The sequence below is a fragment of the Planococcus citri genome, chromosome 5 (genome assembly GCF_950023065.1).
Source record: "Planococcus citri chromosome 5, ihPlaCitr1.1, whole genome shotgun sequence".
In the NCBI taxonomy this organism is placed as follows: Eukaryota; Metazoa; Arthropoda; class Insecta; order Hemiptera; family Pseudococcidae; genus Planococcus; species Planococcus citri.
The window spans coordinates 52,586,996-52,613,082 of NC_088681.1; the positions used below are offsets into that span (position 1 = coordinate 52,586,996).

Consider the following 26,087-nt stretch of genomic DNA (forward strand, 5'->3'; position numbering starts at 1 on the left):
AATATTGATCGATATTTTATTTATTTTTGTATTGTTTTCAATTTTAACAGCTAGGGAAACATCAAAAACCAGAGACTCGTCTGTAAAACGTACAAAACCAACAAAACCAACGTCTCCAGTATATGTAGATTTGGCATATGTACCACATCATGGCAATCCTTATTACACGACTGTAGAATTCTTCAAACGAATAAGAGCCAGATATTACGTATTCAGTGGCACTGATCCTAGTAAAGATGTGTTCAACGCTCTGATTGAAGCCAAGAAAACCTGGGAAGATCAAAATTTAGGTAAACTTGTGACTAGATTACTATACTTACTGGGTATAAGTTATCCTCTAAAAACAAAAATTGAGAAAAATCGCCAAATTGTTTAAAAATTTGATAAACCCAGAACCTGTCTCCAAAACGGGTACATTTCCCCCTACCCACCCATTTTGGGAGGGGCGGTAAAAAGCACCTAGAAGGATAGTGCTAGGTTAGTGCTGGTTAGTGCACGCATCCCCGACGTTAGTGCACGCCCCCTTCACCCCCATTTTTTAAAAAATATGTGGGGGGGTACAGGGAAACGTGGTACCCCCCCATTCACGGAAGGGGGTTAAAAACCACCTAGAAGGTTAGTGCTAGGTTAGTGCTGGATAGTGCACGCATTCCCGACGTTAGTGCACGCCTCCTTCGCCCCCATTTTTTAAAAAATATGTGGGGGGTACAGGGAAACGTGGTACCCCCCCCATTCACGGAAGGGGGTTAAAAACCACCTAGAAGGTTAGTGCTAGGTTAGTGCTGGATAGTGCACGCATTCCCGACGTTAGTGCACGCCTCCTTCGCCCCCATTTTTTAAAAAATATGTGGGGGGGTACGGAGAAATGATTTACGAAAAAAGGGGAAGAACGTCGTTGAAATGGTTAAAACCCACATAGTTCGACTCAGTTTCGTTAGTGCTGGTTAGTGCACACACTTATACAATTATTCCCCCTCCCCCTCCCTCCAAAAAATTAAATAAATAATTTTACACACTGTGGTCCAGTAAAATCAGCATCGAATAGGAAAAATCGAAGTGGCAAGCTGATTTTCGGTATGTTGGTCCATTTTGATGTCCTGAAAACGAATCCTAGGAGTCCCCTACTGTACCGGGTGAGCTTCTTCCCAAATTTTGGATCTTAGCTCCCCCCCCCCCCCGCATCCGGGTTTGACCAAAAAACCTCGAATATGTAATACATGCATTCGTGACTCGAAAATGGTTGCAATCAATGGTGGGGGGGGGGTTCAATTCTACAAACCAAATTCCAGATTTTTATTTCGTTATTCATCGAATATTTTTTTGAAAGCCTCTAACGCAAGAATGGTTTTAAAAAATGTTGTTGTGTGTACTTGTACGTCAAATTTCCCATCAGATGAGCCATATTGATCAATTTTCCAGTCCCAAGGGGGGTGGACCTACGGCGCTTCGAACATACGGGGGTTTGGAATAGCTTCATAACGTTGATAGTTAATACTGATCGTAATATTTTTAATCATTCAAAAATGGTATGGTGGTGGTTCACCTTGTTTTTTTGGGGTAGGTACACAGCGGACTACCCTGAAAATCCAAAATATGCGCTTAAATATATATGCTCGATCTAAAAAGTAAAAATATTCCCTAACGATATGGGTATTGTTTTACAGGAAAAATCAATTCCTATACGATTTTAGTAATACTGTTGTGTAATACCAAGAATTCACGAACAAAAATCCAAAACATAGCGTTTTAAAATCACGAAAAGGTAATTCTAATTTCATTATTAAAGGAATAAAAAACAAATAAAATGAACAAAAAAAAATAAGTAGGTACGAATGAGCTATCGCCAGTTTCACAAATTTTGCGGGGAAAAAAATGAAAAATACCCAAATACTAATTTGATGCAAAAATTTGAAATTGAGCAAAATATTCCCTAATAACGTAAAATTAGCTCTAAAAAGAAAACGCAAAATATTCCCTAAAAAGTGCCAAAATATGCTTTATATATCTATGCTTTTATGGTGAAATATGCCAAAACATGCTCTAACGAATTAGGCTCATTTTACTAGAAATTTAATGGATCGTGGAGATAATTGGAAAATTCCCTATCCCTTATGCATTCAAAAAATATGCTCCAGCATAAAAATCCGAGCCCCGGTAATTATAAATTATAAACGCATAAAATCTAAGAAAAAGTATTCGCAATATTTTTTTTCAGTTTTAGATTTCAACTTCAATATGTTTGCCTGAAAGTCCAATTGCAAGCTTTTCGAATTTTAATCACTGATTTGAAATCCCTTCTGTAATTCTAAATTCCACAATCAGATTTGCTTCAAGTTCACTCAAGTCTTGAGAAATGAGAGTCTCCAAAGTTTGTTTGTTTCACATGAAACCGAAGGTATGATGTGTGCAGATTAGGATTACAGTGATTTCCTATCCCACTCCTCCCCTATAAAGTTTTAGAAGTTTGTGACAAAAATCATTTTTTAGCAAGAATGCTATGGGAACGCCTTTAAAAAAAGGTACCTAGAGGAAATTTTTAGTTTAACGTTACAGAATAGGGACTTTTAGAAAAAATTGCGGAAGTGGGAGGGGAGAAGAGTCCTCAGCGAAGACACAAAATCACATTTTGCAAAAAAGTGTGTGAAAATATACTTTCACAGGTGAAAAGGGATGGGGAGGGATTGAAAAGTCGTTGAAACACTTAAAAAATACATCTCGTAACAGGAGTCAAATAATTCGCCTGGTAAAACAACAATATAATCGATTTAATGATGATTGATGATTATTCAACCACCATGCCATTTTTGAATGATTAAAAATATTACGATCAGTATCAACTATCAACGTTATGAAGCTATTCCAAACCCCCGTATGTTCGAAGCGCCGTAGGTCCACCCCCCCCTTGGGACTGGAAAATTGATCAATATGGCTCATCTGATGGGAAATTTGACGTACAAGTACATACAACAACATTTTTTAAAACCATTCTTGCGTTAGAGGCTTTCAAAAAAATATTCGATGAATAACGAAATAAAAATCTGGAATTTGGTTTGTAGAATTGAACCCCCCCCCCCCCCACCATTGATTGCAACCATTTTCGAGTCACGAAGGCATGTATTACATATTCGAGATTTTTTGGTCAAACCCGGATGCGGGGGGGGAGCTAAGATCCAAAATTTGGGAAGAAGCTCACCCGGTACAGTAGGGGACTCCTAGAATTCGTTTTCAGGACATCAAAATGGACCAATATACCGAAAATCAGCTTGCCACTTCGATTTTTCCTATTCGATGCTGATTTTACTGGATCACAGTGTGTAAAATTATTTATTAAATTTTTTGGGGGGAGGGGGAGGGGGAATAATTGTATAAGTGTGTGCACTAACCAGCACTAACGAAACTGAGTCGAACTATGTGGGTTTTAACCATTTCAACGACGTTCTTCCCCTTTTTTCGTAAATCATTTCTCCGTACCCCCCCCCCACATATTTTTTAAAAAATGGGAGCGAAGGAGGCGTGCACTAACGTCGGGAATGCGTGCACTATCCAGCACTAACCTAGCACTAACCTTCTAGGTGGTTTTTAACCCCCTTCCGTGAATGGGGGGGTACCACGTTTCCCTGTACCCCCCCACATATTTTTTAAAAAATGGGGGTGAAGGGGGCGTGCACTAACGTCGGGGATGCGTGCACTATCCAGCACTAACCTAGCACTAACCTTCTAGGTGGTTTTTAACCCCCTTCCGTGAATGGGGGGTACCACGTTTCCCTGTACCCCCCCCCACATATTTTTTAAAAAATGGGGGTGAAGGGGGCGTGCACTAACGTCGGGGATGCGTGCACTAACCAGCACTAACCTAGCACTATCCTTCTAGGTGCTTTTTACCGCCCCTCCCAAAATGGGTGGGTAGGGGGAAACGTACCCCTCCAGAACCCCCGAAATTTCTTCAGAATGGGCTCAAAATCGATTAAAAATCATCCAAAAACCTAGTAAGAATGGTAAAACCTTCCTCAAATTGTTTGAAGGGTGTTCTGCAATTCAGATTTCAAGATCCAAAATCGAAAAATTATCTGAAAAATGCAGTCGAAATTTGGAATTCTTTTGACGAATCTGCAACGTCTTCTCAACCCATTAAAAAAAAAATCACATTTTTTCCTAATAAAATCCTTAACTGATTTCTTTATTTCATGTGTTCACAGAGGTCACCATAATTCCTACTTACGACACTGATGTACTCGGTTATTGGATCACCGAAAACGAAGAAACTTTGGCTAATTTAAAAATCGACCTATCACCTTCAGCAAGTCGTTGTACGATTAATTTGCAAGATCACGATACCAGTTGTTCAGCATACAGATTGGAGTTCTAAATTGAATAATTTTTTTATGGATCCACAGTACCTACCTACTTAAAAGCAATCTGCTGAGGAACGAGTGTTGCTATATAAAAAATGAAATCCAGCGAACACAATATTGAATATTTTGTTTAGTTAATTGAACCTTTGATATATTTGTATTAATTAATATCGCTTTCCGAACAATAATTTTTCTCCTCAAATTCCGCTAAATATTGCATCTGATAAAGAAAATAAATTATCACCCTCCCCCCCTCCTCTCCATACCCCACTGAAAATAAAATAAATAAAAAAAAACATTTGGAGTAAATAAAAATTCAAGACTAGGCGGATCAAAATACTGATAAGTCTGTGATATATTGTTAGAATTTTTATGACTAGACTTTTTTTTATTACTTTATTGTTAATTACAGTTCAATTACTCGCATACTAATTACTGCTAATCCATCAACAGTACAACTCGAAGTAACATAACGCAATCGTCTAATATAATTACCTATCCGTTTTTTTACCCTTATTACGAAAAATATCTAAATTGGTTTTTATTTTTTTTTTTATTAAAAAACAAATCCCAATACCTCGGAAAATTTACCTACTCGTCCATAATCGTCCACCTACTTATCTACTATACCTACTAAAAATGCAATCGAACAAGTTGTAAAATTTGAACTGAGTAACACAAAATTTGTTAAATGGAACACAGGGTAAGCCATTCGTGGCTTCAGAAGGAAAGGGGAATTGAAATTTTCTATTCGCCGAAACGTCGAACATACCTACCTTTTTATACGATTTATATCGCTGTCCGTTTGCAGGAAGCGAATTATCCTAATGACGTACTAGGTATACCTTTACGATGACTTAAAATAATTATGTTATAATTATTACACGAATTTGTGATTTTTTTTTCAAAGCGTTGGTGCTATACTTAACGTTTAATATTTCGAATGTGTTAACCTAAGCTAAGGAATTTTCCCCTTCTCGCTTCTACTTAAGTGTTTTTATTTTAGGTGTTTTATTTTTTTCTCTTTTTTTTTTTGGTTTCGTATTATTGTTTTGATTATATTGTAATGTTTTTTTTTCTTCGGTGTTACGTCGGTACCGTTTTTTGACAATGGGTACGACAGCTTTATCCGACAATGTGTAGCTTTAAGCTTATAAACTTATATATATATATTTTAGTGTAGAGGTATAATTTTTACTTATTACCGTTTATTTTACGCCATTATGTTACATATCCTGTCCAAAACTGTTGGTTTTCCTTCACTCAAACGAATACTTGAAAGTCTATAAGCTATGGTCACGATGTAGTCTAATATATGGAACAAACAGTCCTCCGGTTCTCACAATCGAAATGTTATGGAATATTATTGTGAGAAATTCCATCCAGCACGAACCCATCAAGTTAATACCTACCTATGATTTTTATGAAGAAAGAAATGCTTGATGGAGAATTTACGAATCAACATCACAGTCCAAGAATTTTAATCAACAGGCAAAGGGCCTATTCGAAGCAGAAAAAGAGACTGTCATCTTGGATGATATGACCACGAAACTCAACAACCTACCTACACCAAAAGTATCTTGAAAAAATACTTAATCCTATATGAATCAGAATTTCTCAAAAAGATATCTACATTCCATGGATAACGAAGAAATCAATTCAAAATATGTTCAGTCCTTCCTAATTTTTCTTCTCATACTCAAGAAAATGTCCATTTTATACTTATATACCTTCTCGTAATGTATTTCATTCCATCGAAATTCCTCTTCGAAAACCACGAACATAAAACAAAAAGGAAATAGCTTATTCGAATATTTTAATTTTAAAATTAATTTAACCTTAAATAATGCTCAATAAAAATCCTTTTAAAAAACGTCAAAGTAACGAAATAAGTTCGGCAAAGTGAGAAATCTTATCTGTGATGTTCTTCTTGGTGCCCATTATGTAATGTTGCAAAGGCAAGAAGGCAAGAATACCTACGTATTTAGTACTTAGCTATATAATGAGTCAATTTTTATAAAGTATTTGTATCTCTGAAGAAGCAATCGTACATCCATAAAAAATGAAGTGATACCCAGAGATGACGAAATTGATTTATAGAAAAAAAAAAAAAGTTATCAAGTATCTATTTCTCCAGCCATTTCCATTACCTATTTTTATTTTAATTATAAATTCAGAAAAGCCTCTTTATTTTTTTAGATGAAAAAAGTGTATGTTATGGTAACGCGACGAATGTGTGTCGTTCATTGTACTCGTATGATTCCTTTTATTAAATTTTACTTGTTATGGTTTATACATTATTTTATATTCGTATTTAAAAAACTGGATGTTTTTTATTTTATTTTCTTTTTCTTCCTTTACTTAATTTTTTCCTTTTTGTTTCGCATTAAATATATACGTACCGCATTATGTAAACTGTGTATTAGAACGCAAAATAAAATTATTTAAAATGATGAATACTTCGTTAATTGCGTTTTGAATTTTGAAAAAAAAAATGGTGAATGCTGCTAACGTTCACTACAAAGACTTGAGGTTCTCTCAAATCTAAGTTTTAGGATTCCATCGAATGGAAAATTGAGAGGGAGCTAACAATTTCCCTTCAAATAGAGAAATTGAATCCCAAAAATAATTGAAAAATTCTGATGAATAAAAAAGTGCAGGTCTTTTTACCTTTTTTGCATAAAATGAAATAAGAAAAATTCGTACAGTTCACAAAAATTAGGTACCTTGGTACGTGTTTTTCTTATGTAAGAAAAAAATCCTTTTTAATAAATATTTTGCTTAAAAAAAGTAGGTAGGTATAGGTACTTGAAATAATGTCAGAATTTTGTAAGTTATATATGAGGTATTCAAATAGAAATTATTATTGAAAAAAAAATAATAAAAAGAAATAAAAGGAAAATTAATTAGTAAAAAATGAAGTACCTATTTACTGTATCGATCAGTCAAAAACTACTGTGCCCATCAAAAAAAAAAAAACTCGAAGAAACTTGCCTGGAGCCATAACAATCATTTGCAAGTGAACCTTGAAGTGACACAGAAGAGGATAAAAAAGGCGACTATCTTCCCCAAACGATTAAAATTTAAATTCAAGTAAGTATGCAAAGTAAAAATCACTTATTTTTTTAACATTTTTTTTTTTTGAAAAATTCATAAGTTATGTACTTTTTTCAGTAGAAATTTCATTTTAATTTTTTTTTCACCAATTTTTTATGAAATAGTCGTGTAATGTGTGGCTTTTTTGAAAGTCAACTCAAATTTCGACTTCCAATTCCAGAAACTTTGCTCTAACCTCCTCATGGATAAATCATTGCAGCGCCATCTGTCAAGTAATTATAGAAAACCTTCAAAATTGTTTTTGAAAATTGCACGAAAATGGCTGTGGTGGGAAAATTACTGAAAAAATATCATTAAAGATTTCACAAGATTTTTTTAATGGCCTAAAACATATCGTAAACAGATCCGTGGCTAGGATTTTTCACTCAGGAGTTCCAGATAAATGAAATCATAGTTAAGGAAAACTTGAAAAAAGGAAAATAGTAAATGTACGACCAAAAAAAAAAAACACCAGCAAAGTTCCAGCTGCCTACAATTCATTTTTTTTCTTTTTTTAAACAATTACGTTTGGCACAAACATCCCTGAATTTTCACGCACAGATTTTAGGAATCTTCAGAAAAATTGCAGCACCTTGTTTGGTAAAAAATTCACGAATTGTTTCTAGACGAAGCCTTTCGTCAGCAACAGGACAACTGCATTTTTAGGAAGCTGATAACTAAGTAAGTACATATTGCCATAAAGAAACCAATGCATTAAATATAGAAACTGTCCGAGAATTGTATGATTCTATGGTATAGGTACTTTTAATTAAATTTATGAAACTATTTTTGACAAAATTTCTTAAAATTGAGCAGGGACGAAGCGATGGGGGGCTAGGGGGCAACCTGCCCCCCTCAGTTGTGCTATAGACGAGCCTAAATAGAAATAGTTAGGCAAAACTTGGTACATAAATTTAATGAGCCCATTTCAAGGTTAAAATCTATGGTGGGAAACTCGAGTGTTTACGACAATAGGTATAACCTACCTATTCTTCAGTATGTTTTTTCCTCTCGATTGATGAACGTGCGTTCGTATTTTTTCTTTAATTTTGTATTCTAATTTACCTGTCATTTCATGGCAGAATTCGAGTTTTTTGTATAATATTTTGAACTAATTAAAATGATATAATTTCTCCGGCAACGCGAGTGTTATTTGTGTTGTTATGATTTTATTTCAATGATAATTGGACAATAATTCTAATGGAGTAAGTTTCCTTTATCGAGTTACCGGCAAGGCTGAGGGAAATCCTCTAGCCATATGTTGGTCAGTATTCAGGTTCTTTCTTCCAAAGTATCGGGCTAAGATATAGTCTATGAAAAGACTAAGTCCAAACTACAATTAAGATGATCAAGGTAATGATTAGGTTAATGGTAAAGTAGTTAGAATTTCTCATAATGATCTAGGTATGGATTCGTAACAGTGATTCTATTTGAATAATCTAGGTATAGATTTAGTAGATTTCCATCTATTTCGACTTGTTTTTCAATGTCTAGAAATGTATGTAATTTCAAATTACTTTTCGAGTTAATTTAACACTGGGATACCTTCCAACAATGATTGTGTTTGATGTAGGTTCTACCTACCTTGTATATAAAGTCCCTTTCTTTTGATAGAATATTGATTGAAACATATCTTCGTGGATTTGAATAAATTTAGAGCATTTTTATATTGTGTGGTTAGGTAGGTTTGTCTTATCCTAATCCAAACCCATCCCACTAATTCCTATTCGTGAAATTTCCTAATACCTATCTTCTCATTATATTGTCCCTAGTTCTTAAAACCTCCTTAATTCCTAATTCCTACACCACACAGTGTTCTGCGAAAGTTGAGAAAAGTTGGAAAATTGTGAGAAATACCTACAAGAAAGTTGGGAAAATACAAAAATTCCGAAAATAAGTATTTCAGTTTTGGAGTTTTCAAATATTAAAATTTTTTGCATCATCAAAGTTAAAAACTTTCCCAACTTTTGAAGCCAAACTAGTTTCTAAATCTATGATTTTCCCAACTAAAATTCACATTTTTTTCAAAAATTTTTGCCCTCGCTTTGCTCGAGGAAAATTGTTGTGCCTTTTCACATCAACATTACAAGATTACAACTGTTTTGCTTCTTAAAATTTAAAATTTTGAAAATCTTTTACCCTCGCTTCGCTCGGGCCAATTTGATTTTTTTTACGCTTGAAAATTTCAAGAAACTATTTAAAATTTCTTAAAAAGTTGAGATCAGAAAACCCAAATTTTTTCATTTAATTTGATAGATATTGTTCTACTTTTTGAATTACAATTTTTCCAAAGCTTTTAGCTTCGATTCGCTCCAGCCAATTTGATTCTCTTCTACTAAGTTACAACTTCAAGAAACGTATGATTGAATTTGAAAAATATTGAGGCCAGAAAAACTGGATTCTTTTATTAAAATTGATGTTCTACTTTTCCATTCCAAGTCACATATTTTCCAAAATTTTCGCCATTGCTTCACTCGGGCCAATTTAGTTATTTTTTTCACACTAAGAATTTCAGAAAACCGTTGATAAGATTAAAAGAAAGTTGAGATCAGAAAAACCGAATTCTTACATTAAAATTGATGTTGTTCTACTTTTGCAAACTATACAAACTTTTTAAAGCTTTCGGCATTGATTCTTTTTTACAAAGTTACAATATTTTAAAAAATCTATGATTGAATTTCACATTATTTATTCAGATTGGTCTCTAAAACAACCCATCAAAAGTTGCACCCCCCAACTTGCCGGCTACCCCCGCAAGAGGTCATTAACCTTTGCCGATACAGGTTTTTCGGCTGTATCGCCAAAATGAAAGGTCCGAGAGGAAAAATGTTCGAACAAAAATTGTTCTACGCTAAATCTCCTATCAGCATGACCAGTCCGGCTTTTCCCAAAATGGCGATTTCACCCTTACTGAGGAGGGGGTGAAGTTGTCAATTTTATGAAAATTGTTTTAAAAAATGAAAATTGGCAATTTAAAACGTGAACTTGATTCACGGTAGACTCAGAAATATTTTGACCAAAGTTGCACACTGCAACTTGTCTGCTACCCCCGCAAAAGGTCATTAACCTTTGCCAATCTACGTTTTTCGGCTATATCGCCGAAATGAAGGGTCGGAGGGAAAAAATGATTGAGCTAAAATTATTCTACGTTAAATTTCCTATAAGGATGGCCAGTTCAGTTGAAATACATATATTTTTCGATTTTTGGTGAATTATTGAAAATCAAATTTAGACCAAAAATGAGGAAAAAATCAAAATTTTACCAAATTGAGCTATAAAGCTGAAATTTGGGACATACCTTATTTTCGACCTTCCAAATCGATTGGAAACATTTTCAAACTGTTTCGAGCAGTTCTGCAGCCTCCAGAACATTTTTGAAACTTGAAATTTCCACAAAATTCCATCAAATGAAGTTGGAATGCGGAAATTTACGCTGCAATCCAATTTCCCTTCATTTCGGCGATATAGCCGAAAAACGTAGATTGGCAAAGGTTAATGACCTTTTATGGGGGTAGCAGACAAGTTGCAGTGTGCAACTTTGGTCAAAATATTTCTGAGTCTACCGTGAATCAAGTTCACGTTTTAAATTGCCAATTTTCATTTTTTAAAACAATTTTCATAAAATTGACAACTTCGCCCCCTCCTCAGTAAGGGTGAAATCGCCATTTTGGGAAAAGCTGGACTAGTCATGCTGATAGGAAATTTAGCGTAGAACAATTTTTGTTCCAACATTTCTCCTCTCAGACCCTTCATTTTGGCGATACAGCCGAAAACCTGTATCGGCAAAGGTTGATGACCTCTTGCGGTGGTAGCGGTCAAGTTGCGGGATGCAACTTTTGATGGGTTGTTTTAGAGACCAATCTGAACAAATTATGTGAAATTCAGCTTGCCCCTAATTTTTTCGAGGTGCGACTAAACATTTTGCTAAAATGACTGGACTATTTGGAATCTTAGGATCTTTGCTTCCCCCCCCCCCCAGGCAAAGCCACTTCGCTACGTCGCTGAAATTGAGTAAAATTTCTACTTACAAAAGTCAGTGAAATGAGTTGCAAAAAATGGTTTTTACGGTAACTTTTTTAAATATCAATACAGGTGAGCAATTTAATGTGGATAGGTAGGTAATTCAAGGCTTTCAAGATTTTTTTCATGCAATTTTTTTCAATTCTGAAGAAAATTGGTTAGGTATTTCTTTTCTTTTTGTCGGTGAAAAATACATCGGGTTTTTTTCATTTCAATAGTGTTTAGTTTTAATAACATTGCCCCTTCAATTCTCAAAGATGGAAAACCGTTTCACATACGTGTCATTTGATTAGCTGCATAACTGGGAAAATAAATTTGAATTATTCCATGTACCTATCTTGAGTATCTGAGTAAGCAAGCCTATAATAAAACTCGAAGGGCAAAGGTGAAAATACATTTTTTTAGGTAGGTGTGATTCATTAGAATGAACCTACCTATTTAGAGTCCAAAACTCGAATTCCAAAAGTCATTATGAGAAAAGTTGAATAATACCTATTTTTTATGTAGGTAGGTAGCTAGGTACCTACTTTGATTGAATTGATTCCCTCGTGAGGAAACCTTGGCATTCTCCTCACTTCTGGCGTAGTCACCCTCCAATTCAACTAGTCTTATAGTAGTCTTCCCGCAATCTATTGTATTATGCGGTAAGAAGACCGTGTGTAAAGTTTATTGTTATTATTACCAGTACCCAGATACATTCTTCGAAATCCAAGGTCGACAACTTCCACTATCAAAACACAATTGTATCTCAGGTAGAGAAAGATATACCTGTGAGATTTCATGTGCATGTGACTAAACATATTTAAACCTCTGCGATATACTAAGTATCTGTGTAGGTACCTGGTACATGCTAACTTAAGTATAGGTATAATGAACTCACAAGTCAGTGAGATGTTGACTGAAAAAAGTGACGCATTTGTATACAAGTACAGCATAGAGATAGAAGTATTTATTTGTATGTTGGCCAGTTCCGATTTTATACTCATTTCCATACTCATGTTTACATATCTAAATCTTCTTTCTATATTTTGGCCTCCTCCCAACCACAATTCATAAACGAAAACTTTGATACCTAATAATTAATTAACCTGCACCTATCTCATAATATACTGCAATTCCGCAATGGTTTTTATCGCGCTGATACGAGTTATAATGTAGCTACTACATACGTTAAACCATCAACTAATAAAAACCTCTTGATAACCAACCGAATGTTATCATTTTTTTATTTTACTTCGCGCTACCTTGACGTGTTATCAGAGTTTTTCTGTTAAATGGTTCGCTATTCGTAATGATTTTTGTCGAGAGTTTAGTTTTGAATGAAATCGTGATGAATGTGGACTGAATTTTTTTTCGCGAGGTTTATCCAGTTGATAAATGGAGAAAAAAGATATTAATGGCAAGGATGTGGAGGTTTCCTTGGAGCTTCTGTCAAACTACCGGAAAGACACGAAAGTGTAAGTAAACATTAGTCACTTGCGTATCAAATTACATTACACTCGTCATGTGTTTTTATTTTTAAAACTTTTACGAGTCTAAGTAGACTCGTGTGTTTACTACAGTGTATCCATTCTATTTAAAAGCTATTCGACGCCGGTATACCTACTTAGAGGATTATTATACCTACTACCTATGTACTTAAAAAAAATAATCTACATTAGATGAGGGATTTGGGTACCAATTTTCATCATCTGGAGGAAATTTTCCTCATTATTTTATTATTTTTGGCTCAGAAACATTTCAACCGTCAACTATTTCTTACACTAAGCGTGTAAGCTCTCGGCATTTTTCTTTTTTTTTTACAAAGGAGAAGTATTGATAAGGCTATTTTTTGGCACCAGGTAGTTATCGACTGGACCACTCTTAAAATGTTGTAATAAATATCCCAAATACGAATCCGTAGTTAGTTGACCCAGAATGACATTTTTTTGGGCTCCAGAGTCCAGGGGTTCTCAAAGTTGAGAATAAAACATAATTTTAGGAACCACTGAGTATTATTTTCAAAAACTTTCTTAGCGTAAAATATGTGTTTGAACCCGGTAAACGTTATGGGAGGAGATTTGTCTATTTTCGACCCTCGAGGGCAGAAATTGGGGGAGGGGTTAAATTTTTTGGAAAATTTTGGAGCCACCACTTTGAACCCACCCCTTTGAACCCCGCTAAAAAGCTTTTTACAGTTTATTAGTATCTGGAAGACCTCCATCGGCATCCTATCAAATTTTGAGGTCAATAAAATTTTGCACTGGTACTCAAAAATCCAATTTTCCGATTTTTTGTAATTTTCGATATTTTAAGAACCACTGGAAAACTAGAAACCTGCGATTTGCGCCAAACGTAACGTTCTGAGGTATGTATTCAATTATCTGGGTGAAAAACTTTAACTAAGCTCTCTGTATATTCGTAATTTTGAACCCTTTTATTTAGAGCCCCCACTTTGGGCACCCCTAAGAAAGGCGTTTATGCATATTTTTTCAAATGAATTGAAGAATTTACATTTGAAACGTACTAGCAAGTGCTAGATAATTTTCCATTTGATTTTTCCAGTATTCTTCAATTTATTTGAAAAAATTCGCATGAATGCCCTTTTTAGGGGTGCCCAAAGTGGGGGGCTCTAAAAAGATGGTTCAAAATTACGAATATACAGGGAGTTTAATTAAAGTTTCTCACCTAGATTATTGAATACATACCTCAAAACGTTACGTTTGGCGCAAATCGCAGGTTTCTAGTTTTCCAGGGGTTCTTAAAATATCGAAATTACAAAAAATCGGGAAATTGGATTTTTGAGTACCAGCGCAAAATTTTATTGAACTCAAAATTTGGTAGGATGGAGATCTTCCATATGCTAATAAACTGTAAAAAGCTTTTTTGCGGGGTTCGAAGGGGTAAGTTCAAAATGGTGGTTCCAAAATTTTCCAAAAATTAACCCCTCCCCCATTTCTGCCCCCGAAGGTCGAAAATTGGAAATTTTCCTCACATAACGTTTGCCAGGTTTAAACACGTATTCTACGCTAAAGAAGCTTTTGAAAATACTCAGTGGTTCCTAAATTTCTTTTCTTATTCGCAACTTTGGGAACCCCTGTAGCCCAAAAAATGGTCATTCTGGGTTAACTAACCACGGATTCGTATTTGGGATATTTATTACAACATTTTAAAAGTGGCCCAGTCGATAACTGTCTGGTGCCAAAAAATGGACTTATCGATACTCCTCATTTTATTCAAATTTTGAGTTTACCAATTTAAAATACTTAATTCGAAATCCATCTGAAATAATGGACATGTCTTGTGTTAAAAACACCCCTTGTACCCGTAGGGGATACGCCCGCTCTACCCGCAGCTTCCACTATGAAGGAAGATGTGTACCCAAGTAGCGTAATCGCGCTGCTAAAGTGCTAATGGAAGATTCCAGTTTCCAGTTTCCACCTAGCAGTGCGATCTAGCGAATGAATTGATTTGTAGCGGCTACGACTACGAGAGAAGTCAGCTACAGCCTACAAGTGCCACTTTAGTATGTGTTTGTAAAATCACCGTGTATACCTATGAAGCTAGCTACTTTGTAGTGCATGCCTGCAGTGCAATTCTTTGTTGGGGATTTGTTTCATTTCTGTATTACTCACGTGTCTAGTACTCTGCCGTTTATTCGCGTCTTTACCTATTTCTTCTTACCTAGATATATAGATGTGTTTCAATGTGATCAATGTTATTGTTTTATAATTCATCTCCGCGAATAAACGTTCGTACACGTCATCGTGCAGCAATTTATTCCGCGTTCGTCAAACAAATACAGTTATCCGACCTATAGGTACACCTCCGAGGAGTTAGCCTATCTTCTTCGTATAGCTTCTCCTCAACCATATGTAGCTAAGGACATACCATTCTCAAGGGTCACTCCTAGACACCCCCGTCCACTACACCCTCTAAATTACTATTTCACGATGTATGAGGTAACAATAATATCTTTTTTTGCATTTACGAGGTATTTCATCTCGATTTTTTTTTGTTTTTTGATACAGGTACAGAGATACTACATCGCAGATTACCGATGACAACCCTTCATTTTGGCTTTCAAAACGATTACTGGTCGCGACGGTGTTATTTATATCTTTCGTAAATTTCCAATTATTACGAAATAACATTAACATCACCATTGTTGAAATGATATCCAACAAAACCATCGGTACAGTCAACAACACAGATATTGTAAAAGTAAGTAATTGAGTTCACTTCTTACTTGAGTTTCTACATCGGCAGGTACCTACCTATACTTAGGAACATGATATCCACAAAAATCTGAACACATTTATGGATAGTACAGAGCTGAGGGAGAGGGGATTGACCAACGCGAAGAATAGAAAAACAATTTTTAAATGTTGGGAATGAAATTTGAAAAAATGATTCTGAAAAAAGTAAAAAGTAAGAAAAAATTGGGGAATAAGAATTTTTTAAGAATGAAAAATAAATTTTTTACATAATTATGTGGTGTTCTAAAATATTTTTGAGCAAGTTTCTTAAATTAGAAAAAGTAAATAGGAAATCAATGGTAAAAAAAAAATTGAACCCTTGAAAAATCTAACAGGGGAACCTCTTGAGATGTCACACTCCAATTTGAACGGGACCACGATTTTTGGAAAGAGCATAGTCTAAAACCCCCAAAATCAAATTGTCAGCAGCCCAAGTTCATTTTTCGATGATCAGTAAAAATGGTCAAAATAAGTCCCAAAATTAATATTAATTACCCAAATCCAAATTTTACCATTTCCAGCCATTCTGGAGCCTCCAGCATGATTTTTCAATTTCTCCAGAATTTTGAATTTGCTCCAGAAGGCGTGAATATGAAGTTGGGCAGCTAAAAATCGAGTTGTGTATTATACTCGACCTGTTTAACGAGTTCATCTTCATTTAGCCGATTTTGGGAGTGACACCTCAAAAGTGGTTTTTTGTGGTGTCACTCTCGCTCCAAACAGGCTGGAAATGGTAGAATTTGCGCTCTGTGGGTTGGTTCTTGAAGAAATACAGCGATTCGCACAAATTTCAACAATTTTTTCACAAACGGTTATCTTTTGATCTTTTGGATTTTTTAATTTTGAAAAAAAGCTGGTCAAAAAACCACTCTTGAGATGTCACTCCCGAAATAGGCTCAAATGTAGATAAACTCGTTAAACAGGTCGAGTATAATACACAACTCGATTTTTAGCTGCCCAACTGCATATTCACGCCTTCTGGAGCAAATTCAAAATTCTCGAGAAATTGAAAAATCGCGCTGGAGGCTCCAGAATGGCTGGAAATGGCAAAATTTGGATTTGGGTAATAAATATCAGTTTTGGGACTTATTTTGACAATTTTTACTGATCAAGTACGCACTTTAAAAAAAACATAAATCGCCAAAAACAGTCAATTTTGAATTTTCAAAAATTCGCCAAAAATCGAAAAATGAACTTAAGCTGCTGAAAATTTAGTTTTGGTGGTTTCAGACTATGCTCTTTCCAAAAATCGCGGTCCCGTTCAAATCGGAGTGTGACGCCTCAAGAGGTTCCTTTTGTAGGTAAGCAGAAAATGACTGTGTAAAAAAATAACGAAGTTGATATTTTTATGAAAGTTTTAATAAAATAACTTGAAAAATTGCTTTTAAAAAAATTTGAAAAAATGAATATTTGCTTTGGAGAAAATTGAAGCATTTTTAGGCATTCTGGTGATACTTTACAGGAGAAAAATGATCGCAGAATATTAACGTCATGAAGAAGTTCCCGATTGGTGAGGGGGAGGGGTAGATGAACCTACAAATTAGGAGACCGACTGAAATATTCGAATAGGACTATCGAAATATTACAGGGTGTCTAACAGGTCCTACTGGTCCTATTAGTCCTACTAAAGTCCTACTTTTTTTCAAAAGTCTTTTTGGTCCTACTAAAGTCCTACTTTTCAACAATTTTATCCAAAAGTCCTACTTTTTTTCAATTAAACCTTTAAAACGTTCAATTTTTCCCCTTTATTCCAGAATTTTGAGGGCTTATTTGTTGACTTTTTTAGATTTTGAATTGCATATTTTTGAGAGCTTTCGCCCTCGCTTCGCTCGGGCTATTTGCTCTTCTTCTCCCGCATAGAAAACTTATTGTTCAAATTCAAGAAATGTGCAAAGTTTGAATCAGAAAAATAAACTCCTCCCTCCATAAAGAAACTTTTTGTTTTCACTTCTCAAAACATTGAATTTTTGAAAGCTTTTGGCCTCGCTTCACTCGGGCTTATTTGCTTTTCTTTTTCATGTTTGATTTTTTTAAAATAATCATCATTCGAATTTTGAAATTTTGAAGTAAAAATTTCAAACATCTTCAAATATTACACATGAAAACATTGTTTTCATACCCCTCAAAATACTAATTTTTGGGAAGTTCTGTCCTCGTTTCGCTCGAGTGCGTTTGCTTTTCTTTTTTCAATTTTATATTTTCCAAAAAAAAAATCATCATTTAAATTCTAAAATTTTGAAGCAAAATAAAATTTTTATGAATAAATCATCACACAAAAAAAAACATCGTTTTTATTTATATTTTTGGCGTTTACCTACTTGCTTAAATGAAATCATAAGGAAGGAGTTTAAAGACAAGAAAAGCAAACATTTTTTACAAAAATTTGGCCAGAACCTTGAATGTGAATTTTTACCCCCTCCCCCGGCCCTTAAAAAAATTCCAGGAGTGCCCGAAAAATGACCTGCTAAAAGTCCTACTTAAGTCCTACTTTTTTATTTTGAAATTTTGTTAGACACCCTGTATTAAAATTTGATTTTTTAAATGTTATGTTTGGTCAACTAGGATTTCCTAATAAAATACGAGTACATATTTTAAAAAATTTTTCATTTTTTTAATGTTGAAACAACTTTTTGAACGTACATAGGTACATATATTTTTTAAATAAAAAATTGCATGTTTCTGATTCGAAAAACAAGCGGGAAACTTGTATTTACTTTACCCCAATGAGGTCAAAATATTATCGAAAAATGTTGGAAATTTCTCATCCAGAAAGTGTTATTTGAAATGAGGAAATATTGGAGAAAATGAACCCATGTGAAAAGTTACTTCATTACTTACACCCCACCCCTGGCATCTCATTTTAAAAAACCATCAGTTTTAGGTGATTCGGGAGCTTCTTGCGAGTTTTCAATTTTCAACAAAAATTTCAAATTGTAAGTATTTTGTTTGATAAAAATTTCTATGAAAAAGTTGAAAAATTACCAAAAAGCAGATTTCTTACATTATTCTTTAATCATCAAAAAATTTCCCAAAACTCTAATACTGAACTTTAGCAGCTGAAATTTTGGTTACAAGGGTTTTAGAACATACTCTCAAAATCTAGCTTGGTTTTGATCAGATCGACAGGTGTGAGTTAGAATGGCCCCTTTCTAAATTCCTGTAGTTACCACTTTTATTTATTTATTTTTTTTTGCATTTCTTTCAAAGAAAAAAAAATTGAAGTTTCAATTTAATTTATGATGGATTGTTGTTTTCAGCCACCAGATTTCGATTGGGACTCGTCAACGACTGGACTCATTACAAGCATTCTCGCTTACGGAGGCTTATTTTCAATTTTTGCTGATCTAGCAATCAATAGAATTGGAGGATCGGTCACTTGTGCATGGAGCATGTTATTGGCTGGTGTTCTGACCATGCTGCATCCGGCTATTTTAAATCTGCATTTTTACCTATTTTTGGCGTGTCGTTTTTTCACTGGTATATTCGAAGTGAGTAAAATGAATAATTTACCTACCTAGTAATACAATGTTTACCTACATAGAAAGTAGGTTGCTGATCATTAATACAGAAATTCGATTCAGAAGTGATATTCGACGCTATAAATAATGTATAGGTATAGAAGGAAGGGAAGGGAAAGCGCCATGGCTCTATCATTTTTAATTGTACGAATCCAATGAACCATGAATTTAATAATCCAACTGACGAAATACCTCCTAATTACCAGATGCTGTTTTACGTCGGCACTTCGGATATATTTTCAAGATGGTTTCCAATGAAGGAGATGTCAGCCTTGATATCGTTCAGTTTCAACGGGACAAATATCGGTTTAGCAGCGGTTTATCCATTTTGCGCATATTTGGCTCATAAATGGGGATGGCAGATGGTATTTTACGTTACAGGTAAAATGTCAGCTTGATACCTAATTCGATTTGGATTAATCATACCGACTATGCGAGAGATTTATTTTTTTCTTTTTTTTCCTCGTTATAGGCTTCATGGGAGTAATTTTTGCAATACTCAGTCTCGTTCTAGTGAAAAATCAGCCATCTGATGATAAATGGATTTCAAAAAAAGAACTCGCTTACATACTCGAAGAAACTAACCATACAACTAAGATGAACGTAGGTATGATTTTTACTCTTTCTATAGGAAAGTAGGTACTTTTATTTGACTTTTCATAATATTACTTCTACTCTGCACTTTTATGTAGGTGAGCCATCCATATTGGAAAATTCTGACTTCAGTTCCTGTTTGGGCTTTGTGCTGTACTGTGTTTGTTTATATGTGGGTTACATCAGTTATTAGTGCCTGTTTACCTTTATTCATTAGAGGTAAGTAGGTACATATGTACATATAAGACGATTGGCTAAATTTCTATCTCTTATACCTAGGTTTGCATCAACTTGATTTACATTTACCATATGTAATATTTTTCGCAGATTTGACTCACAAAGAAACAGATGAAATTGGTTACATTTCATCGATTCCTAATATCGTTTACATTTTCTTGTTTCCAATCGACGGTGCGATAATGGATTATTGGAAAAATAATAGCGGTATTACAGTAACCAGGGTATAAGATTCCTTTCAAGTTCTTACCTACTGTTTTTTTTGGTGATTTTTTTTCATGAATTGTACTTACCGGAAATTTTTTAAATTTGCAGATGCATAAAATAATCATAAGCATAGCATTTCTATTTGCGAGTGTTATGTTTGTAACTGTCGCAGTTGCATTCACTTCCAGCCTGATCGCAAGTATGTCTATTTTCGTTCTGATCCAAGTTCCAATGTCATTCGTGCCAATTATCCTACAGTAAGTTGATATCAAATTACAAATGTACATAGCTCGGTAAAAATATTCCATCAATGCAATAAAATGATGCTGGAAAAAAAATTTTATAGAGTAATCTAACCCAAGTTTTTGTGAAATCGACTAAAAATATTTCAAAAACTGAAGACCATTGCCTAAATTATCAACAAGAAATCTGTTTAAGATCTGAATATTTTGCAACATTTTTTTCAAGATCCACCAGAACCGATTTTTACTTATAAATGTATTAAAATTGAAAAATTCATCTTGAATCATTGAAAATTTTTTTTAACTAAGAAGAAATAATCTAATCAAATTTCTCAAGAATCTGTTGAAATGGGCAAAACATCTGTTCTAAATATTTCCAGAATCATTATTATGTATCTATCAAATCTTGAATTCATGAATTATTTTTAAAAAATAATAATAATAATAAAAATAATGAAAAAGTCTCATGTTGTAAGTGTTGAAAATCCTCCATTAAAGTAGCCTAGACCTAAGTATCTACTCGTATTTAATTTTTTTTCAAACAAAGGAATCTTTTGAACTGGTAATCTTCAATACAAACGATATCAAGCCAGATTGAAAGAGCATGGCTTAAAATCCCCTACCTAAAGCTATATTTTATTAAAAAATTGAAAAATTGTCCTTCAAACAGCTATTTTGAAAATGACCTCACTGAAGTAATTCCTTCTCCAATCAAAAAAGCTTTATTTGCTGATGACCTCAACATTTCTCTATCTTGTAATGACATAGAACTTCCAACTGCTATCATGGTCACAACAAAATGGTTTGAAATTTTCTCACTCTAAATCTGCTGCCCTGCATATTTGCAAACGAAATAAATGTGCCCATGAAATAAACATACTTACACTTCAATAATACTACAATTCCAACCCTTCCCTCTTTTAAATACTTGGATATCAACTTTGACAACAACCTTTCCTGGGTCTCTCACATACACATAGAAGGTATCAGATCCAAATGCTTCAAAAAAATAAATCTACTCAAGAAACTTTCACACACTTCTTATGGTTCTGATCATCATACCTTACTCAAACTCTACCGCACACTTATCACTTATCAGACCAGTTTTAGATTAAGGATGCTCTGTCTATACTTACGCCCCTGATAGTCGCCTCTGCAGGCTAAATACTATTCAAAATACAACTGTACAAATTTCCACTGGAGCCTTTAGAACTACCCCCACTATAAGCCTTCTTAATGATGCTTCTGAATGTCCACTTGACATACGTAGACATGTATATTTCCACATCAACATACCTGAATATAAAATCAAACCCAGATTTCAACTTGAAGTTGGAATATACGATTCCTATGCATTCACTATCTGTAAAATTTCAATCTTTTCTACAACAAGTAGAAGATAATAACATCAAAATACACCATTTCGTTACCTTAATGCCAAATCCGAGTATGTCCATCCAAAAAAACATCGTCGTTTTGCGTCACTGATAAGGCTCTGGGAAGCCCTGAATTGAAAAATTTGCATCGGAGTACAGTTAAAATGCACCACCGAAGATGCACGAAGCTGACCGATGTTCAATCAAAACTCAACGAACCCTTCCGAGCATATCCGAGCCTTATCAGTGATGCGTAAAATCATCCTTTTTTTGTATGGACATACTCGGATTTGGCATTAAGGTAACGATTTACCAACCCCATCATACTTAAAAGACATTTTCTTCTCCTTCTTGACAAGTATAAAGAACACAGTCACATATATACCTACTGATAGCTCAAAAACCAAACAATTCACTGGATGTGCTATCATTCATGGCGATATCTCTATTCCCATTGCTCTCCCCTCCCTTTGCACCATTCTCACTGCTGAATTATATGCAATTAAATCTGCAATAACATATTCCCTTGATTTTTCATTAAATAAAGTTACAGTTTTTACTGACTCACTATCAGCTCTTTTATCAATAAAAAACTATAGGTCAAAATATTCACATCCTATATCACTTGAAATTATTGAACTCCTGCAACTCTTCCAAAACAGCACACCCATACTATGCTGGATACCTTCACACTCCCAGATTCATGGTAATGAGTTGGCTGATAAAATAGCTAAGTAAGCACACCTGCACCTCCCCCTTACCAACATTCCAATCCCTCTATCAGACCTAAAGCTCCATTCAAAAACTTTAATGCATGAAGTGTTTCAATCTTCATGGTCTCTAATCCCAAGCTCAAATAAACTAAAAATAATAAAAAACACTACATCTTTATGGAAAACTTCTGAACAACTTCAGCGTAGATCTGAGGTTCTCACCAGACTCAGAACTGGTCACTCTCTTCTTACTCACCAATTCATATGCCTCAAACAGCCTCCCCCATCATGCCCAGAATGCAACATCCCCTCAAACATTGCTCATCTACTAATAGACTGTCCTTCCTACCAAAATGAACACTCCAGACTTCTAAATTCCAACCAACTTCAAGTCCTCCTTTCTGATGACCCCACTCACATAGACAATGTCATCAAATTTCTTTACTCTACTAAACTAGATAATAAAATTTAAAATTTAAAACTTAAAAACCCAGGTAGCCCATTTCTTTTATATTGATCGTAACTTTATTTCTAGATACGTATATACCCTAATCATAAGTTTGTCTTAATATAGGGCCCCTAGCCTAAGTTGCTGTAAATGGCTCTTAATAAATAAAAAATAAAAAATAAAAAAAAATTCAAATTTTCAAAAATTCTCCAAAAATCCGAAAATGAACTTGAAGACCTGAAATGTTGGTTACAAGGTTTCTAAGATACGCTTTTCCGGTCGAATTTATTTTCGTTTGAATAGGAGAGTGCCAAGTCATTTCCAATGAATTCTCTGTAATATTGTATTTTTGAAAAAATCAATCTAGATAGGTACTTGAAATTCTTCAAGTTTTTCTCACGATTGTCTTGTTTTTTTCACAGAGTCCTAGTAGTAAATCTATCTGCGGATCATTCAGCTGTTGTTGGCGGCCTGCTATCGTTTTTCTTCTCGCTGAGCGCCATTGCATGCCAAACTATGACCGGATTTATGATCCCAGAACATGTAAGTTTTTACAAAATGTTCCAAATATGTGAGCAGGAAATAAACTGAAATTATTTCCAAATTGTCCTTCAGAAAAAAAAGATAACTTTATTTTTAAAAAAAAAATTAATTAATATTGAGAACTCCACGAGCTTCTATGTTCCTCCCCTCACCATTTCACTGGTCCGAGATTAAAACTTTTCTTATTTTATTTTTACAGAGTTTACAAGAATGGAATAATTGTTTTTACTTGGCAGCTGCGATTTCAGCTTTTGGAGCTGTGATATTCATGTTGTTCGGTTCGAGCGAACTTCAACCATGGGCGCTGACGTCTCCGTCTAAAAAAGAACGTCATTTATCCGAGACTGATTAAAAACTTAATTTTATTATTTAATGTACCAAAGTCATGTTTTTTTCCCTTTTTTTTTATGTAGATGTAACATTGTATTGGAGTATTTTCAGACAAAAAATGAATTTCAATACAAAACTCAATTCGAACTGAATAAAAATTATTTCAAATTCCACTGAAAAATCTCACATCTTGTAGATCTCGATGGATACTTAATTTCAATTTTTTTTCTCGCTATCTATAAAATAAACATTTCCTGTATAAATCCAAGTGCAACGAACCCTACAAAAGTCAAGGAAAAAAACAATGTTGTGTAGAATCAAATACCTATTTGGTATAAAAATATTTATTATTCTGATTAATTATCGTAATAATTGCGCGAACATCAGATAAACATGTGATTGAAATTTGTTATCGAGTCAAGTTCAAATGTTACAAAGTATATGAGGTAGGTATTAGTTACATCACATCGTAAATACCTACATACTTACATGAGAGTAAATTTTACTCGTGTTTCATAAAATTAAAAAATTCGTCGAATCGAAGTTAAAATAAACTTAATTTGCAAACTGGTTCCTAATAAATTAGGTAGGTAGGTTCGTATGATTTCATCTAAATTGGAGTCAAAATCGTTTTTACTTTAGTTTTTGAATTTTATCAAATTTATAATAACTTATTTTAGGTACTGTAGTTATTCTTCCATCCAAGATACAAATTTTTTGACCGAAAATTCGAATGAGTGGGGATGAAGGAGTAAAACCTTTGAAAACTGTTATCGATTAGAAAAATTCTCATGATTTTCGAGATTTTATTTTATTTAATCGTGGGAAGAAAACGCGTATTTGAATTCGAAAAAGTATTAGATATAAATAAGTATGTTTTAATTTTTAAACCTGATGAAAAAATAGATGTTCGGTTTATTTTAATTTCCAAAGGTGATACTTGATTTCCGCAGACGTTCTGAAGGGTTTGGATACGTATACCTACCTATTCATTGTCTTCAAAGAGGATGGAAAATTTTAAATATTTTTGAGAACTGTTATTAAACAAATGTAATCCTCATTCAGACACATTTTCTCTCCAATTTGTTGAATACATAAGTACTTATAACAAACGAAATTCAAATTTTTTCATTTTTAATGACTCATATACCTACCTACTTTGATTAAGAAATATAGGTACCTACGTATTTTTGTGTCTTTTGGAGAGTATATTTTGTAAAATGATGTAAGTAAGTAGGTTCCTATTCCTTAATATGCTTCAAAATGATCCTCAATCACAAATCATGATATCAGTTGCTCAAATCACTTTTCATAGCTAGGTATCTGAAATAGAAACAGTCGCCTTAAAGGAGATTGAGAATCTCTTGTTGGAGACTTTAGAATAATTTTAAGTTATCAAATGCAATTTTAGATGTTTGAAATAGGCCATTTTTTTTTTTTTAAATTTCAGAGAAGACATAGGGTACCTATTTAAAATTACGAATAAAAAATTTGGCAGATGCCGATTGCTATACAACTATGTTTGGAAATTCGAGTTTCATAGAATTTGGAATCAAATAATTCGAAATGTACCTACCCTTTTTGAGGAGCTTTTCAGTACCTATCTAGAAGACTTAAAAATAGGAAGAGAGGTAGATACTAAAAAGGTCAAAATATATTGCGAATTCCTATAAAATTTTGCATTGTACCGTGTCTGGTGGTGATAAGAGTATGTTCATTGATAAAAGTATAGCACCTGAATTGTGATTAGATGGACGCTGAATACATATTCGTTAAAAACCAGTCCATACCTAAAACTAAATCAAGAATATCTTTCTAACATTAAATAAGAGAGGGGGCTATAAAACCTGATTCGATAAACGCATTCGAAGTACCGTTGGCGGTGTAAATATTCAACTTGAAACAGCAGTCTTTCGACATCGTCGTAATGATGTGAAAATCATGCATTAGCTCGTTTTTAACCGATTCTCGTTATCAATGTTTGGTGAAATGAAAGTTAACAGTGTAAATCAAACAAGATATTCATTTAAATTTTCAAAAAGCTCCTGTCAGATTACAACTTAAATACCTACAAACCATAGGTAGGTAATGTATCCAAGATCCTACCTTTAACAACAAACTTGCTAAAATAATTGTCAGTAAGTTAAAAATTGAACTCATTTAAATATTTGTT

General features: G+C 34.0%; 2 protein-coding genes across 5 annotated transcripts in view; both read left to right on the forward strand.

Annotated features, from left to right (window-relative positions):
- The window catches only part of LOC135848551 (microtubule-associated protein futsch), a 124,605-nt gene extending 117,796 nt beyond the window's left edge, over positions 1-6,809 (forward strand). For both annotated transcript variants that reach the window (XM_065368482.1, XM_065368481.1), the window contains exons 7-8: positions 51-290; positions 4,197-6,809. In XM_065368482.1, the coding sequence (XP_065224554.1) occupies positions 51-290; positions 4,197-4,366 (410 nt within the window). In that variant the 3' untranslated portion in view covers positions 4,367-6,809. The remainder of the gene's footprint in view (positions 1-50; positions 291-4,196) is intronic.
- Positions 6,810-8,564: 1,755 nt separating this feature from the next.
- LOC135849191 (vesicular glutamate transporter 2.2-like) lies at positions 8,565-25,995 on the forward strand. 3 transcript variants are annotated; one of them, XM_065369500.1, is made up of 10 exons: positions 8,565-8,801; positions 15,479-15,671; positions 18,964-19,194; positions 19,431-19,605; positions 19,697-19,827; positions 19,917-20,037; positions 20,146-20,279; positions 20,371-20,519; positions 23,464-23,584; positions 23,784-25,995. In XM_065369500.1, the coding sequence occupies exons 2-10, from the start codon at positions 15,621-15,623 to the stop codon at positions 23,934-23,936; spliced, it is 1,266 nt and encodes a 421-aa protein (XP_065225572.1). In that variant the 5' UTR covers positions 8,565-8,801; positions 15,479-15,620; the 3' UTR covers positions 23,937-25,995. The 3 variants fall into 3 exon arrangements, with proteins under 3 accessions (XP_065225572.1, XP_065225569.1, XP_065225571.1); XM_065369497.1 differs by lacking the exon at positions 8,565-8,801 and adding an exon at positions 12,356-12,925; XM_065369499.1 differs by lacking the exon at positions 8,565-8,801 and adding an exon at positions 14,976-15,402.
- The last annotated feature ends 92 nt before the right edge of the window (positions 25,996-26,087 follow it).